At 43.7% G+C, this 17,205-nt stretch overlaps 1 protein-coding gene across 1 annotated transcript in view; it reads right to left on the minus strand.

Moving 5' to 3' along the window:
* The window catches only part of nsmfb (NMDA receptor synaptonuclear signaling and neuronal migration factor b), a 68,392-nt gene that overhangs the window by 36,681 nt on the left and 14,506 nt on the right, over nt 1–17,205 (minus strand). Inside the window, exons 4-7 of the mRNA XM_072240526.1 lie at nt 14,236–14,311; nt 1,289–1,294; nt 1,110–1,178; nt 138–190 (exon numbers count right to left, since the gene is read on the minus strand). Coding sequence (XP_072096627.1) covers nt 138–190; nt 1,110–1,178; nt 1,289–1,294; nt 14,236–14,311 — 204 coding nt within the window. The remainder of the gene's footprint in view (nt 1–137; nt 191–1,109; nt 1,179–1,288; nt 1,295–14,235; nt 14,312–17,205) is intronic.

Below are 17,205 nucleotides of genomic sequence, written 5' to 3' on the forward strand. Positions count from 1 at the left end.
GTAACACACAAACACGCACATAAAAACAAACTGAAACAGGCGGACCTCACTCACAGGCAGACTGAAGCAGTCAAGGGCAGGATCACACTGCCAGACAGAGGGAAACAAGCAGGGCGACAGGCACCCTCAGTACTTACTCTGAACTCTAATTCGTCGACTCCCAACCATTCGAAGGTGTTTTCGGAAATTTCTGCAGGAAAGAAAATTCACTTAAAACCAAAGTAATCTGAGTCGTCCCAAAGCCAAAGTCTGCGATGAAATCGCTGTGATTTAAGTAACATACGTATGGTTCATTGCATGACTAGTATGGTGAAGGTACCAGTCAGACAAAGCCACAATGTACTAGAAGCAGACTAGTACATTGTACAAGGGCTGGAAGGTACCACACCTGAGATCCCTCTTGTAATTGCACTGGCCTGAGGAGATACTCAGCCTGTGCCAAAATCTGTCTTCAACAACCTTCTTGTGTTGTTTTATAATTTACACTGGGCACCTTGCTATTATCCTGGATGTAAGACCTGGCCACATGTGAACTGGGCCAGGTAAGAAGGCCATCATATTTAGTCACCTCGAGGCAAACTTTATACCAACATGCAACGTCACTGCCAGACTAATGAACTTCAGAGTTTGAGAATGTTATGGCGAGGACATTCCTGTTCAGTATCAAATATCAGGAGATACAGAGCACAAAGTTTCATCAGCACTGTTCTAATGCAGTGGTGCATCAGTGCGACATTCCTCCAATGCTGATCGGACGGTTCTGATTCTATATCCTTCTCCCGGGATACACTGTCACAGTAACGTGAATCATAGCAGACATTTCTGGTCTTTGGAACCAATGGTCAGAAGTCCTCGCTCCATGCGTGTGCCAGGATGAAAGAATGAGATAGCGACCCCACATTGCCAGTAGTGTTGATTTTGGCGGTTGTTTTATTATTGCAGTGCACAGTCAACCAGCTGGGGTTCTTCCACAAAGTGGGGGGGAATAGGACTGTCACCAGACCAGACTGTCTCACCCATGGCATCAGCAGAGCCACTGGAAGTCACCTTTTGAGGTGTGCGCCAGTGCAATGTTTTTGATAAGAGGATCCAGGGAGGAAGATGCATACCTCTGGATCACAGCAGCACACTCATTTTCCCGTTTTCTTCTTTTCCGTTCTGTGAAGCCTCGGAAAGCCCTGGTGGGAGATATGAGGGGCAATCATCACAATCTGAGGTGTGCTTTGAAAATGCACAAACTCTAGAGAAAGCGGAAAGAGCTGAGATGGAAATCAAGTAAGGTACTCACGAAATCCTTCATGACAGGCACATGGATAGGCATTGAAAGAGAAAAAAAATGAAAAGATCGGGTTAGTGACTTTGAAGCAGATATTATCCAACACTTGAAAGAATATTCTGACCAGTAACTTATTCTGTAATCTAACACATGGTGGTCTCCTTAAAAGAATTCAGCACAGGTACACGGCTACAAAATTTATTCTGTAATCCCACAGGGGGATGCTGTTACAGTAGCTCATTATGTAATCCAAGTTGCGGGAATTTTTGTTATATGAAGACGCTGCAAAAATTCAGCGCAGGGACACAGATACAGAACTCAATCGGTAATCCAACACAGGGATGCTGTGACAGAAACTCTTTATATAATCAACATATGGATATTTTTACATGAATGCACTACTTAATCCAGCACAGAGACAATATTATAGTAAATTACTTGATAATCTAACAATGGAGTATAGTTATGGTGACTCATTCCAAGATCAAAAGCAATGGGACATTGATATAGTAGCTCATGCCATAATCCAACATGCATTCTGTTGTATAACCCATTCTGTTAAACAGCATTGAGTCACTGTTACACTAACTCACTCCGAGACCAAATCCAACATATCATTTGTTCTGCGCCATCAGGTAGGACGTGGGCGATTACGATCTTTGATCTGTCTTTAATACCTCCTCCACTCTGTTGTTCTTATTCTTATCTTTAACCACAACCATGATTGCCCTTGGCAAACTTTTCTACACAACTGGTTTGTCATTGCCTTCTTCTGAGCAGTGTCTTCACAAGATGGTGACCACAACCACTCATCAATACTCTTCAGAGATTGTCTGTCTGACATCAGTGGTCGCACAACCAGGGCTTGTGATATGCACCAGCTGCTCATACGACCATCCACCACCTGCTCCTGTGGCTTCACGTGATCCTGATCGGGAGGAGGAGTGGTGGGGGAGTGGGCTAATTTGCACCACAGTCCAACAAAGGAGCATTATTACAGTAACTCACCTAACTCACTCTGTAATCAAACACAGAGACTGTGTTTCACAATTCGTTCTATAACCCGACGCGGGAACACTATCACAGTAACTCATGCCATATCCAATAGAAGGAGAGCGTCAGAGTAACTCAGTCCTAATCCGACAGAGGAACCCTATTGCCAAACGGATTCCATAATCCAACACAGTGTTACATTGACTCACTCTGTAACCCAATGCAGGATCACTGTCACAGTAACCCACTGTACTCTAACACAGGGACATTGTTACAGAACTCACTCCAAAATCTACAATGCATGCTTCTTGTTATAGCAATTTACCCTACAATTCAACATATGGACAACTATTTCAGAAATATTTCTTAAATTTTTGTGCAGGTATTGTAATGATAACACTGTACAGTTCAACACAAGGCTAGATTGCTGTATTCATAATCCAACACGAGGACAATGTATCAATTAGTCGATTCACAGCTACTAACACACTCTATTAACCCTGCTCTGGTAAAATTCACATCCATCTTTCAAATCCCTCCTTTCTCTTGGCTCTCTATCACTCTCTCTCCTTCTGCCCTGTAGAATTGATTTGTTTGACTTCACCATTCTGGCCTCTGGCACACATAACATTAATCTGTCTCTCATCAGAAGCAGCCTCTTCCATTTAGATCTGTTGTTGCCTTTTTAAATCTGCTTCCCTTTCCCCTTTCAGGACTCTCCTCAAAATACTGCTTCACTTATTACAGCATTCCCGACCTTGGAGTCATAAAAGTCAGGGGTTCAAATTTAGTGCAGTGTACAAAAATTAAGGCTGATAGATCAATGCAGTGATACAGACCTGCACTGATTGAGATGCCAGTTTTTCTGCCTTTGCTGTAAATGATTACATAACACCATTTTGAAGAAAAACAGGTGAGTTATTCCCTTTTGCCTGGTCAATATAAATTCCTCAAACCAATGACAAATGCCTAACTGTTTATCACCATGCCATTGTTCATCGAGCCTGTGTTTGATGTTGAATTCTGTTCATTTGGGCTATGTAAGCATTTAGTTAGGATTAACACTTTCCCTGTTATGGCGATACGCTTGAGGGAGGGAAGGGGATTGTGGGTAAGAAAATGGCAGCCTTTGTGTACTGATCATGATCGTCTTTGTTATTTGAGTTGTAACATTCAAGTTATCTTTTTGCTGCCTTTGTAATATTGTAGGCACACATCAAAGCCGCTTCACTGGCCATTAACCACTTATAGGGATGTGAAAGGCTATATGCAAGTTCCTTCTTTATTGACTAAGATTTTACCCAATGAACAGCTTTTATATAGAACGTTCCACAAACTCAAGACTTCACAAAGCAGGCTACAATGAAATGCTTGGTCTGAACTGCTGCAGTAAGTATGAAATCTGAAAGCTAAAGGGTGGGCAAAAAGCAGTTTCTCCAGAATTACCCCAGAGAGTCAGTTTAGTCTTTGGCGTTTTTCTACCCACTGGGCTCAGAGGCTGACACACGCATCAGTTGGTATTGCTTTCCTTGATGGCTTTCTTGTGGAAGGTGCTTTGTACTGTTCCTTTTAAAGGATTAAAAGAAAATATTTCCATGTTGAACCACTGTGATGGCTATTTCACTTGAAAGGAAGTTGAAGAAGTATGTTGTATAATACTGTGACCTGGGTATATTTTTAAGCAGCAAACAAGGACTGCCTCCTTAACATGCTGGTCGATGTTTGACTGATTTGAGCAACTTGCTGAAGGGAATTTTGAAGGGAGGTTGAATAACCAATCAGTTTGGAATTAGACGCCAAATAAAGCAAAGGAAGCTACTATGGGGAAGAGGGATTAGTGTAAATAAGTACAACGAGCAGCACAAACATGTTGGGTGAAGGCCTGTTTCTATGCTGTGTGACTCTATTATGACAACAGGTTTACCTTCCCTACTGTACATCAGAACATAAAGAAAAACTAGTTAGAATCCCTCTGTTAACGATAAGTAGTAAACTTAATTTTAAAAGTAATAAACGTTTTAGTTTTTTTTACATGAAAGCTTTATTATATGTAGGTTAAATATTTTGGAGATCGTAACATTGCAACAAGGTACTGTTGTACGTTCAAATTCTCTCTTCATGGAGCGATGCCTACGAGCAGAAGACAGGTGTCAGGTGGATTATTTTTCATATTTATTCAGCAGGGAAGGTTTTAGAATGCCTGCTCATTTACTTGGAGCCACCTGGGTACCAGTGCTGTGCATTAGTCAGTCAGATTTCTCTCCAGCCTGTATGTTGCTAAATGGAGATAGTCAAAGTTCAAAGACAGGGCCAGCGAACTTAACCTGTTCTTTAACAGATTCAACATTGTGACCCCTGCCCATCCCCCACATGAGCCACCTGTTGTCAGCCCCCAACCAACACATATTCCACCCTCCCCTCCGACCCCTCCTCACAGTCCTCACCCTGCTGTCATGACTATACCCCTCCCCCACACAACCACCACGGTGGGCCGTGCCCCAGCGGCCTCAATGACTACAGACCGGTGGCATTGACCTCCCACATCATGAAGACCCTGGAGAAGCTTGCTCTGGAGCTGCTCCGGCCTGTGGTCAGGCCACACTTACCAGTTCGCCTACCAGCCCCGACTAGGAGTTGAGGATGCCATCATCTACCTGCTGAACCATGTCTACGCCCACCTGGACAAGCCAGCGAGCACTGTGAGGGTCATGTTTTTTGACTTCTCCAGTGCGATCAACACCATCCGCCCTGCTCTGCTGGGGGAGAAGCTGGCAGCGATGCAGGTGGATGCTTCCCTGGTGTCATGGATTCTTGATTACTTGACTGGCAGACCACAGTACGTGTGCTTGCAACACTGTGTGTCCAACAGAGTGATCAGCAGCACTGGGGCTCCACAGGGGACTGTCTTGTCTCCCTTTCTCTTCACCATTTACAGCTCAGACTTCAACTACTGCACAGAGTCTTGTCATCTTCAGAAGTTTTCGGATGACTCTGCCATGGTTGGATGCATCAGCAAGGGAGATGAAGCTGAGTACAGGGCTACGGTAGGAAACTTTGTCACATGGTGTGAGCAAAATTATCTGCAGCTTAATGTGAAAAAGACTAAGGAGCTGGTGGTAGACCTGAGGAGAGCTAAGGTACTGGTGACCCCTGTTTCCATCCAGGGGATCAGTGTGGACATGGTGGAGGATTACAAATACCTGGGGATACGAATTGACAATAATCTGGACTGGTCAAAGAACACTGAGGCTGTCTACAAGAAGGGTCAGAGCCATCTCTATTTCCTGAGGAGACTGAGGTCCTTTAACATCTGCCGGATGACACTGAGGATGTTCTACGAGTCTGTGGTGGCTAGTGCGATCATGTTTGCTGTTGTGTGCTGGGGCAGCAGGCTGAGGGTAGCAAACACCAACAGAATCAACAAACTCATTCGTAAGGCCAGTGATGTTGTGGGGATGGAACTGGACTCTCTGACGGTGGTGTCTGAAAAGAGGATGCTGTCCAAGTTGCATGCCATCTTGGTCAATATCTCTTATCCACTACATAATGTACTGGGTGGGCACAGGAGTACATTCAGCCAGAGACTCATTCCACCGAGATGCAACACTGAGTGTCATAGGAAGTCATTCCTGCCTGTGGCCATCAAACTTTACAACTCCTCCCTTGGAGGGACAGACACCCTGAGCCGATAGGCTGGTCCTGGACTTATTTCATAATTTACTGGCATAATTTACATATTACTAATTAACTATTTATGGTTCCATTACTATTTAGTATTTATGGTGCAACTGTGACGAAAACCAATTTCCCCCGGGATCAATAAAGTATGACTATGACTATGAGTGAAACTATAGCAGAGCCCATTGTTGCTTCACTCGAACCCGTGGGCAGGAAATATTTCAAATTTGCAGATATCACTAAACAAAGGAGGTCACCTGAAAGACTCAGAATGTCAACACAATTATGAAAGGGACACACAATTGGCAAATTACTTACTAGCAATGTGCCAAGAATAAGGAAGTTACATGTTTCATTAAAAATAGTGCCTAACTGAGCAGGGGGATATCAGGGACTGGTACACACACACACACACACACACACAGGCTGCTTGAAGTAATATTATGCTAATAATGTTGAAGAAAACAAGGAAAATGAATTAATTTCTGCAAGGTTGCTTAATCCCTGCTAGACTGAGCTAATTTGCTAGATATGTAGCAAAGCAATATTAAATTTGTATATTCATGAAGTACTTTTAAGAATTCAGTCCTCCAAGAATTAAAACATTTATAGCAGCAGTATAGAGGTGCAAAGGATATTTATTAGGATGATGCCAGAACTGGGAAGTTAATGATGCCATTGAACTGAGCAGATACACTCAGTAGCCACTACTAAGTACACCTGCTCGTTAATGCAAATATCTATTCAGCCAATCACGTGTTAGCAACCTGATGCATTAAAACATGATCAAGAGGTTCAATTGTTACTCAGTTGGCAAAGAGGGCGTTAAAGAAAGAAAATGTGGAAATGCACATTAGTATCAGTAAAGCAGAGGTTAAGTGTGTAATCTGGGAAAAAGTCAACCGAATGTGGCAAGAAAGATGGGACAGGGAGGGGACAGGGAGGCATTTATATCAAATACAAAAGAGTGTTGCAGTTAGTAGGGTAGGTAATGGAAACAGAAGAGAGGAAATTGTGTGGACTAGGTTAAGGCTGGGGCATTGTGCATTAAACAAAACATTGAAAATGATAGGGAAACACCAGACAGAATTGTGTGAGGAATGTCAGGAAGAGGAGTCAGTAGAACATGTAGTTCTGAGTTGCAGGAAGTATGGGATACAGAGAGAGATGATGAGAAATAAATTAAGGGAGTTGGGGATGCAGGAATTCACATTAAAAGGGTTGCTGGGCATGGGTGAGAGAGCACGTCCGGGTATTTTTAGCATTTTTAAGGGGCACAGGTATTTTTTATAGAATATGATGAATAAACAGGAATAGGATACTAGGATGGTCAAAGATGGGAGGGTGAAGTGTAGGGGTGTGTGTGTGTGTGTGTGTGTGTGTGTGTGTGTGTGTGTGTGTGTGTGTGTGTGTGATTGGGTGAAGGGATTTAGAATGTATGTCTAGTGCACATTCTGGAGCAGAGGGTGGCGGTAATGCACCATTAAGCTGGATGCCAACCGCCGTAAAACAAGATACAGACAGACAGAATTGTTACTCAGGCCAAACATCAGAATGAGGAAGAAATGTGAGTTGAGTGAGTTTGACTGTGGATTGGTTGATGGTGCAAGACAGGGTAGTTTCGGGTATCTCAGAAACTGCTAACCTCTTGGGATTTTCATGCACAACAGACTCCAGAGTTTACAGAGAACGGTGCAAAAAACAAAAAATATATCAAGTGAGCAGCAGTTGTGTGGGCACAAACCTTGTTAGTGAGAGGTCAGAGGAGAATGGCCAGACTGGTTCAAGCAGACGATAGGGTGACAGTAACTCAAATAACCACACATTACAGCAGTGGTGTGCAGAAGACGATCTCTGAATGCCTAACACACCAAACCCCGAAGTGACTGGGCTACAACAGCAGTAGACTAGGAACGTATGCTCAGTTCTGCTGAATTTTTCCAGTATTTTGTGTGTTGACCAAGATTTCCAGCACCTGCAGAATCTCTTGTTTCTTACATTGAAGAATATGATGAAATTTTATTTAAGGGATAGACAGAGCCTTGTGTTCACCATTGACCATCCATATGGGCCTCTTGAGCTGAAATGCTTGTAAACCTGGCTTTTGCTACTTTATTACACTTCTCTTTTACGTTCGCAAATTGCTACAGATGTACCCTGGACAGCATTCTAACGGGCTGCATCATCGTCTGGGTATGGGTGGGTGGGGGGGTGGCTACTGCACAGGATCAAAATAAGCTACAGAGAGTTGTAAACTTAGTCACTAGCCTCCACAGTATCCAGGACATTTTCAAGGAGCGATGTCTCAAACAAGTGGCATCCATCATTAAGGGCCCTCGTCAGGACATGCCCTCTTCTCTTCTCATCAGGAAGGAGGTACAGAGGCCTAACGGCACACACTCAACAATTCAGGAACGGCTTCTTCCCCTCAGCCATCTGATTTCTGAATGGACGTTGAACCCATGAACACTGCCTCACTGTAATTCAGTTTTCTTTCTCTTTTACTATATATTGCAATGTATTGCTGCTGCATAACAACAAATTTCACGACATATGCCAGTGATATTAAACCTGATTCCAGTTCTGTGTATTGGCTTATTATAAAGTGATTTGCCACATCTTGAAAACTCCAAGGCGTTTCATTTCCCTTTCCCTCCACAATTCCGTGAAAAGCAATTACGCTCATTTGATGTTCCTTGTTTGAAACTAAGTCCTGGTAGTTCTACTGGAGTAAATTTTCATAGCTTAGTTCCCGTCTTCATCTGCCATGGTCATTTGAAGTCACACTCCGGATTTACACTTACTAAAGGCAAGCTGATGAGCAATTACATTGAACCTCATCACCTTGGGAACTGAGACATGTGAAATACAGGAGATAGTATCGAGCACTGGAAGCTCTCCATATTTAAGGCAAGTGTAATCATTATTTGATCTGCTGATTCTCAAAGAGGATTATTATCAAGAAAACAATTGGTTGAAACCCTGGAATTATATTTTATATGACACACCGCTGGTGCAATAAATTTACATTCAATTATAAATTTACCAATGGGAGCACTCATTTAACATGCTGGCTGACTGAACCTACTGCTACTCAGTATTCAGTGTGATCTCATTAAACACCAAACTTAGCTCTCAAATGCTGGCATACTTTGCATGTTTAACAAAAAAATCACTGATAGGAATAATGGAAATGTTTTAGAGAAAGCTTGATTGTTAAGTGACACCCAATTAGTTCCAGGTTAGTGGAATACTACTTAGGGTGTGGGATGCTTATTAAGCCGTGTTCAGACCTCTGGTTGGTACCGCCTGTTTCTGTCATTACTAAATCCAGGTGCATTTTCCTTTCATGTACAGTACACGCCAGATAAAAGAGAACAAATGCTTGCATCAATAAAACGCAACTCGTGCTTGCTCACTGCCGACTCCTGTTTGTGTGGCTTGGCCAAAAGGGAATAATAATTGTCTCTGTCAGGTAGCACTTGAGCTCAGCAGCTTGCATTGCTACCAATCCCCATATCCTCTACTTTACAATTCTCATCCCTGTCTTCAAATCCTTCCAGGCTCACGGCCATCTTCGGGTTCACAGTTCCTCTGAAGCTGTACCCTTGCCCATCACCCATTCCTTCACCCTCACGCGGGTGACTGCCATCAGCCTGCCTGATCCCTGCTCAAGACAGGCCCTCTACACCTCTTGGTTCCCTTTCCTTTACACTAAGTGTCACCCAAACACTATTTTGGACTTGGAGAGTCAGACAAAACAAAATTTGACCCATCGGCCCATTGAGTGCACTAAAACCATCAAATGCCAATCTGCACTAATCCGACATAAATCCCTGTTTGTTCTCCCTAGATTTCCGTCAGCTCCCCCCGATTCTAACACTCGCCTATATATTAAGGGGAAATTGGCTAATTAACTTACTTCTTTATGAATAGAATTCTGAGAATACCTTTGGGCATTTTGCTATATTAAAGGTGTCTTAACTTGCTAGTAGTGTATGACTTTTGTAGGTTTCTGTGTCATTTTCCAATATGACTGATGTAAATAGGGCATGAGGGAGCTTTCCACATCATTGCACAGCAACCAGCATACATCAGCGGCACTATATATAAAGTGTATCAGGCCATTCCTTCAATGCAATCTTTTCCATTGCCACAGGGCATCATCGTAACCGTCTACAATGTCACCGTTATTGATTTGTGGTTGCAATTTGGGGCAAAGAACAGAATCTGCAAGACTACATCTCCATCAGTGCCAAGTGCTGCCTACTCTCTCACATACACTGACTGTTTCTCTCTCTCTCTCATACACAGAGTAACTCTCTCCTTCACTGACTCTCCCTCACACATAGTGACTCTCTCCTTCAGACACTGGCTCTCCCTCCCTCTCTTACAATCACACTGAATCTCCCTCACGTACATATACTCTCTCTCTCAGACACTGACTCTCCCTCCCTCACTCACAGTGCCTCTCTCTCCCTCAGATCCTCAGACCCACACACTGACCCTCCCCCCTTACCCACACTCTAACTCCCTCATGCAGACCCTTTCATTCTCTCACTTACACCAACTCACCCTCCACATCATGCACAGTTCTGACGTGCTGACTCCTTCACTTTCATATACACCTTGACTCCCTCTCTCCCTCTTGCATCAACACTCTCCCTCCCCATGTGCTGACTCTCTCTCTCTCTCTTTTCAGCTCACAAGCATTGACTCTCTCTCCCCAAACTGTGATTTGAGTCTGCGCTTCAGTCTCTCACTTGCTGAGTCATTGCGTCTCTCATGCATTCACTCTTACACTCTCACTTGCTGACTCACTTCTGAGGTATTATTTCTTGCTTGCACTTCAGAGCAGAATCTTTCCTCGCACCATCTTTCTCTAACCTGCTGATACTCTCTCCCTCATGCACAAACATTCTGGGGCAGCATGGTAGCATAGTGGTTAGTTGAATGCTTTACAGTACCAGTGACCCAGGTTCAATTCCCGCCACTGCCTATAAGGAGTTTGTACGTTCTGCATGGACAGTCCAAAGACATACCAGTTAGTAGGTTAATTGGTCATTGTAAATTGTCCCACGATTAGTGGAGGTAACCCCTGCAGTCACAGGGAGAAGGTACAAACTCCTTACAGTCAGCAGCGGGAAATGAACCTCGATCTCCCAGTCTCAGGCGCAGTAAAGTGCTTCGCTAGCTGTTATGCTGCGATGTCACCCTTCATCCTCAGCCACCGTATGAGCTTGACAGAGGGAGGGGTCTTGCTCCAGTAGCAACTGGAGACCAAATACATCTACATGTATAGTAACAGGCACACCCAAAATGTGGTGGGCACGTACATGGATATTCCTTAGCATTTTCTTTTCTTTCTCTCCCTCTCTCACACACACATACACTCCCTGTCCCTACAACACCCCACATACTATTTGGGAGGAAGATGAAGACGGCCACAGAGGTGTAAGAGAGGAGTTCATGGAGGAAACAGTGCTTCAGGGTCCAAGTGAACGCAACTCCGTGTAGTTGATTTTTAAATGCCTAGCAAACCAAAGCGGATAATACTGGCCTTGTCAGTGAAGCCCAGATCCTCCAAAAAATGTGTAAAAATATCATCAGAGGCAATAATTCACTCTCTCATAATACTGTATAACTTATCTCTGTCTAGGTCTTGATTGCACTCTTTGAAAAACGAAGTTTCACTGTCAGCCAGGACTATACAACCTCTGCACCCCCGATGTGGAGGGAACGTATTAGGGCACAACCTGTAGCTCAAGTGATTCAATGTTGATTTAGATGCAGTGCACAGATGAAAGGGAATTTTTATTGCTGCCTGATGCCACACAAGCGGTGAGTGACCCTTATGCCTGAAGCTTGAACCTGACCATAATATTGACAAATGAATGGGGAAACTTAGATTTGAAAGCAAGACGCCTTGTGAGAAATTTCCAGGCTAGCGAAAGTTTAGCTTACGACGTTTCCCTAAAATTAATATATTACCATCAACGGAAATCTTAATGAACCCAATGAAGTAAGGCTTTCAATGGACTGAATCTTTGGCCTTTTCTGCTAATGGTACATATTTAAAGAAATAATTTGCATTTACACAAAAATTGAGTCAGAATGCAAATGCTTGAAATTTGAAATTTAAAAGAAAATGATGAAAAAATACTCCGTAGGCCATGCAGCAACTGCAGGAACTTAATATTTCAGGTTGAAATATGTGTGAATGGGTCTTCATCAATTTCCCTCTGGGTGGGAGGTGGTCACTGTCTAGTGCCACAGATGACCACTGTTCACATGACAACGGGCTTCCTCGAGTTGAGTTCAGACCAATTCACTCATTTCCCCTGCAGACACAGTCCAGAAAGTGGCCATGAAACTGCACACATTTCTGCAGCTAATCTGCCACTGCCAAATTAAAGTCAAATTTCCTCAAATCCCAAATGTGAAGTGTTATAAATCAGTGTAAACTACCTGGGCCCCAATGAAAGCCAAACCTGGACCCAAAGCAAAATTATTATCTGAATGGTGGCCGATTAGGAAAAGGGGAGGTGCAACGAGACCTGGGTGTCATTATACACCAGTCATTGAAAGTGGGCATGCAGGTACAGCAGGCGGTGAAAAAGGTGAATGGTATGCTGGCATTTATAGTGAGAGGATTCAAGTACAGGAGCAGGGAGGTACTACTGCAGTTGTACAAGGCCTTGGTGAGACCACACCTGGAGTATTGTGTGCAGTTTTGGTCCCCTAATCTGAGGAAAGACATCCTTGCCATAGAGGGAGTACAAAGAAGGTTCACCAGATTGATTCCTGGGATGGCAGGACTTTCATATGAAGAAAGACTGGATGAACTGGGCTTGTACTCGTTGGAATTTAGAAGATTGAGGGGGGATCTGATTGAAACGTATAAGATCCTAAAGGGATTGGACAAGCTGGATGCAGGAAGATTGTTCCCGATGTTGGGGAAGTCCAGAACGAGGGGCCACAGTTTGAGGATAGAGGGGAAGCCTTTTAGGACCGAGATTAGGAAAAACTTCTTCACACAGAGAGTGGTGAATCTGTGGAATTCTCTGCCACAGGAAACAGTTGAGGCCAGTTCATTGGCTATATTTAAGAGGGAGTTAGATATGGCCCTTGTGGCTACGGGGATCAGGGGGTATGGAGGGAAGGCTGGGGCGGGGTTCTGAGTTGGATGATCAGCCATGATCATAATAAATAGTGGTGCAGGCTCGAAGGGCCGAATGGCCTACTCCTGCACCTATTTTCTATGTTTCTATGTTTCTAAATCATTGAAAATCAAAAACTGCAGATGCTGGCAATCTGAAATGACCATAGAAAATGCTAGAAACATACAGCAGATCTGGAGAGGCAGCCAGAGTTAAAAAATTCAGATCAAAGATTTGAACCGGTGAGAGGAGGCTCTGATAAAATTAACTCTGCTTTTCTTCCCACAAATGTTGCAGAACCTGATGAATGTTTACATGACTTTCTGCTTTTTATTCCTATTACATATTACCTTTCATATGTTCTTGAAATCCCAAAACACTTCATCATTAATTAATTATTCTTTACATTTTGTCACTATCTTCATTTAGAGAAATATGGCAGGTAGTGTCTTCATTGCAGGACACCATACACATAACCATTCTTGTGGGTAGAGTGAAAATTGCCAGGAATTTGATAACTCATCTTCATGTGCTTTTCCTCAAAATGTGCATTTTTACATTCACATAAGGTAGTAGGTAGGGTTTAAGCTTAAACATATCGCCTGTGAGATTGGAATTCCAACAGTGCAGCAATCACAGACTCTAAGCAAAATGAAAAACTTGTTTGCAATGTTGTGCATCAGTTAAAGTTTGCCAAGTAAATTCCCTCATCTTTCTTTCCATAAAAGAATGTGCACTCACTGGCAATTGTAGGTTTTGCTGTGAAACCAGTAACAGTTCAAGTCTTTAAACCTGGGGTTATTTGCACCAGTTAAACTTTGCCAAATAACCCCAGGTTTAAAGACAACGTGGTTCTTGTTTTATCAGCAAAACTCTGCACCCTACAATTGCAAGTCCATGCACAGTCTTTCACACGGGATCACGATAGAAAAGACACAGGAAATAGCAGCAAGTCATCAGCAGTCAGATCTTTTCTGTCTTTCAATAAAATTAGTTCTGAATCTCTGTAATAGTCTTCTTTCCTACACTGATCTCCAACACTTAAAATTTCCTTACTGCCCGAGCATCTAGTGATCTTACCCAACGATAAACGTTCAGAAAGCAAAGGCAATGTGTTACTATACTCACGCCTGCATTGTGGTGGTGGCTGTCTGAAAGTTGAAAAGGTTTTCCTTTGGAAACCAAGTCCGGATTGGAACATCGTCTGAAAAACAAAAAGACTTTGATCAGAAATAACAATGGAAAGAATGATTAGGGAAGTGACCCTGTAGAACTTGCTCTAAAACAGACAGCAGTGAGCTACCACTATGTCCGTTAACTGGATACTGACTGTGGCCATAGATAGAAATGAGGAAAGGAGATTGACCCAGAGATGTCCAAGTGACCAACAATCAGCCAATCATGGGGGGGGGGGGGGGGAGTTGAGGGAGGTCAAGCAGCATCTGTGTGGAGTGTGGAAGGATGGAAATGTCAGTGCCACAGGTTGAATTAGACCTGAGGCACTGAGGCAGGTGTTTAACCCAAAATGCCGACACTCCCTCTCCTCCCAAAGTGCTGGTCAATCCACTGAGATCACATTGTTGCTCCAGATTCCAGCATCCAATCTTCAGTTGAATATCAAGAATGGATAGAGAATCACCCAGCTTCAAATGAAACTTTTGTCCCACGGGATAAGGAGCCGGAACTGCAGAAGCAGGAAAAAGTAGCAAATCCAGAACCTCACTGGCCAGCTCTTAGGACTAAAGGTGTCCAAACATGAGTGAGCTAGACAAGTGCTCATTTGTTCGGCTCCTACATATAATTCCCCACTCCCATTGAAAAGCAGAGTTACCTGCTGATACGCACAGAGCTTGACGCCATTAAACATCACTGAGGTGGAGGCAAGATCTGATCTCTCCAAACCGCTGGATCCATTAGATTCAAGACAGCCACTACAGTCTAAGTTTTGAACATAACCTCAGTGTCTATTCAGCACATCTACCCTGGGAGACTCACATCCAGGGCCGAAGACTTTGTCCCAGGACCTTTAGGACTTTTGCCTCAAATCCTACATGGCCTCTTACCAGAATCTCACAGGTCTATGCAAGACTACTTGAAGCTTTGCTAAAATCAGACTCCTCCTGGCACCATTATCACATAGGGGTTTAACTGCAGGCAATAGCATGCAGTTCTTCCTGCTGACAGACAAATACAGCACAGAAACAGCAACTCCGCGAGCCCTGTCAGGATGGTGCCCTTTATCAAAAGTGGGCAGAATGAACAACAGTACCACTGTGGCCAACTCAGGACGAGTTTAAGAGGTGGGAACTGATGGAAATCTGCTTTGGGGCTCTCCATTTTTCTGTCATTCATTCTCTGGGGTTTTTCTTCTGTTTTGTGGATGTCTGTGAAGAGTAAGAATTTCAGGCTGTATACTGTATACATTCTCTGATATTAAATGGAACCACTGATTATACCTGTGGAGACTACTAATCAGATCTATTTGCGAATGCTGAAGCTGGAGAGTGGGTAGCTCCACAAGCCATCACCAATCCCAGTCATTTTACAACTCCCTTGTTGTAATCACGCAAAAACACAGTAACCCACTACACAGTATGTTGTTACAAAATGCACGCTGACTGTAGAGCCTCCTAGCAACCAACTGAAAATTATTTTTCAATAAGACTCCTGCCTTGAAAATCAGAACAGTAATTTGCTTTTGAACTTGTTTCAACACAGGAGGCTTAATCATTGTCTCTCTGCAGTGGCAAATACCTCAGCTCGAAACTCCTACACAGGCTCTCGGACTCATGACCAAAAAGATGACATTAGGCTGTTAAGAGTGCAGAGGAGATTTACAAGTACCTTTTCAGGACTCAACAGGCTGAGATATACAGAGAGGCTAAGTGGGTTGGATCTTTTTATTGGAGCATAGGTGAATGAGGGGTGACCTTCGTGAGGTGTATCATGAGTGTATAGACAGAGTGAATGTCATCTAGTTCTTGATTTCCCAGGATGAAGGAAATGAAGAACTAGAGGACGTCAGATTAAGGTGACAGGGCAGAGAGTTAGTAAGAACCTGATGACATTTTCACCCAGAGTGGTTAGTAGATGGAATGAACCAGAGCAAGTGGTTGAGGCAGGTACACTAAAACATCTAAAAGATATTTACACAGGTACATGGAGAAGGAGAGTTACGAGGGATATGGGCAAAACACTGGCAAACTGGATAGCTTAGCTGGGGATATTGGTCAGCATGGACAAATGGGCCAAGGAGCTTGTCTCCATGCTAACCCTAATGCCACAGGCAGCTGTGGAGGCCAAGTCACTGGGTGTGTTTGAGGCAGGGGTGTAATAGATTCTTGATTGGTCAGGGCATGAAGGGATATGGGAAGAAGGCAGGAGATCGGGCCTGAGAGGGAAAATGGACCAGCCATGACAAAATGGTGGGGCAGACTCGATGTGCCAAATGGCCTAAATCTGCTCCTACATCCATGGTGTCATAGTCTTCTGAGTCTAGGGGAGAGGTCACCAGGTCTAGGGTACAATTCCCTATCTTACCGAAGACTCACTAACTATACCAGATGGTGACTCTAGACAAGCCTGAGGCAGGAACAAAAGCCAAGAGACCAACAAACAAGAAGGGGCTGAACATTCACTGATTTCAGTGAAGAAGGGCAAGGCCACCTCAGGAGAGGAAGAAGCACTGATAAATGAAATCTCTTTGCTCCAGTGCTTTTTGGATTTAAAAAAATTGGCTTGAAATTGCTTTAAGGTAGGACGCTTGCAACAACCACCAGATTTAAACTACGTCACTACGATGTTCCATGATTCCACATCTAAAGGCAACGAATCACCCACCCACGTTAACAATCCAGTGGAGGGAACCTGCAGGTTGAGCAACATCAGTGGTAGGAAAGGAAATGCAATTTTCTTTCGATAGGCAGGTGTGCCCCTCCCCTCCAACACAACGACCTGCCATCTTACACCCCATCTCAGTCCACCAGTCTCCTCCTGAGCTCCTACCTCAGCACTCCCTTCCTCTCACTACACTAAACAAAACTGGGTTATTTGTGGAGTTTCAGAGGCCGAGGGGAGACCCATTGGAAGTTTGTACAA

The sequence above is a fragment of the Mobula birostris genome, chromosome 22 (assembly GCF_030028105.1).
Source record: "Mobula birostris isolate sMobBir1 chromosome 22, sMobBir1.hap1, whole genome shotgun sequence".
NCBI lineage: Eukaryota > Metazoa > Chordata > Chondrichthyes > Myliobatiformes > Myliobatidae > Mobula > Mobula birostris.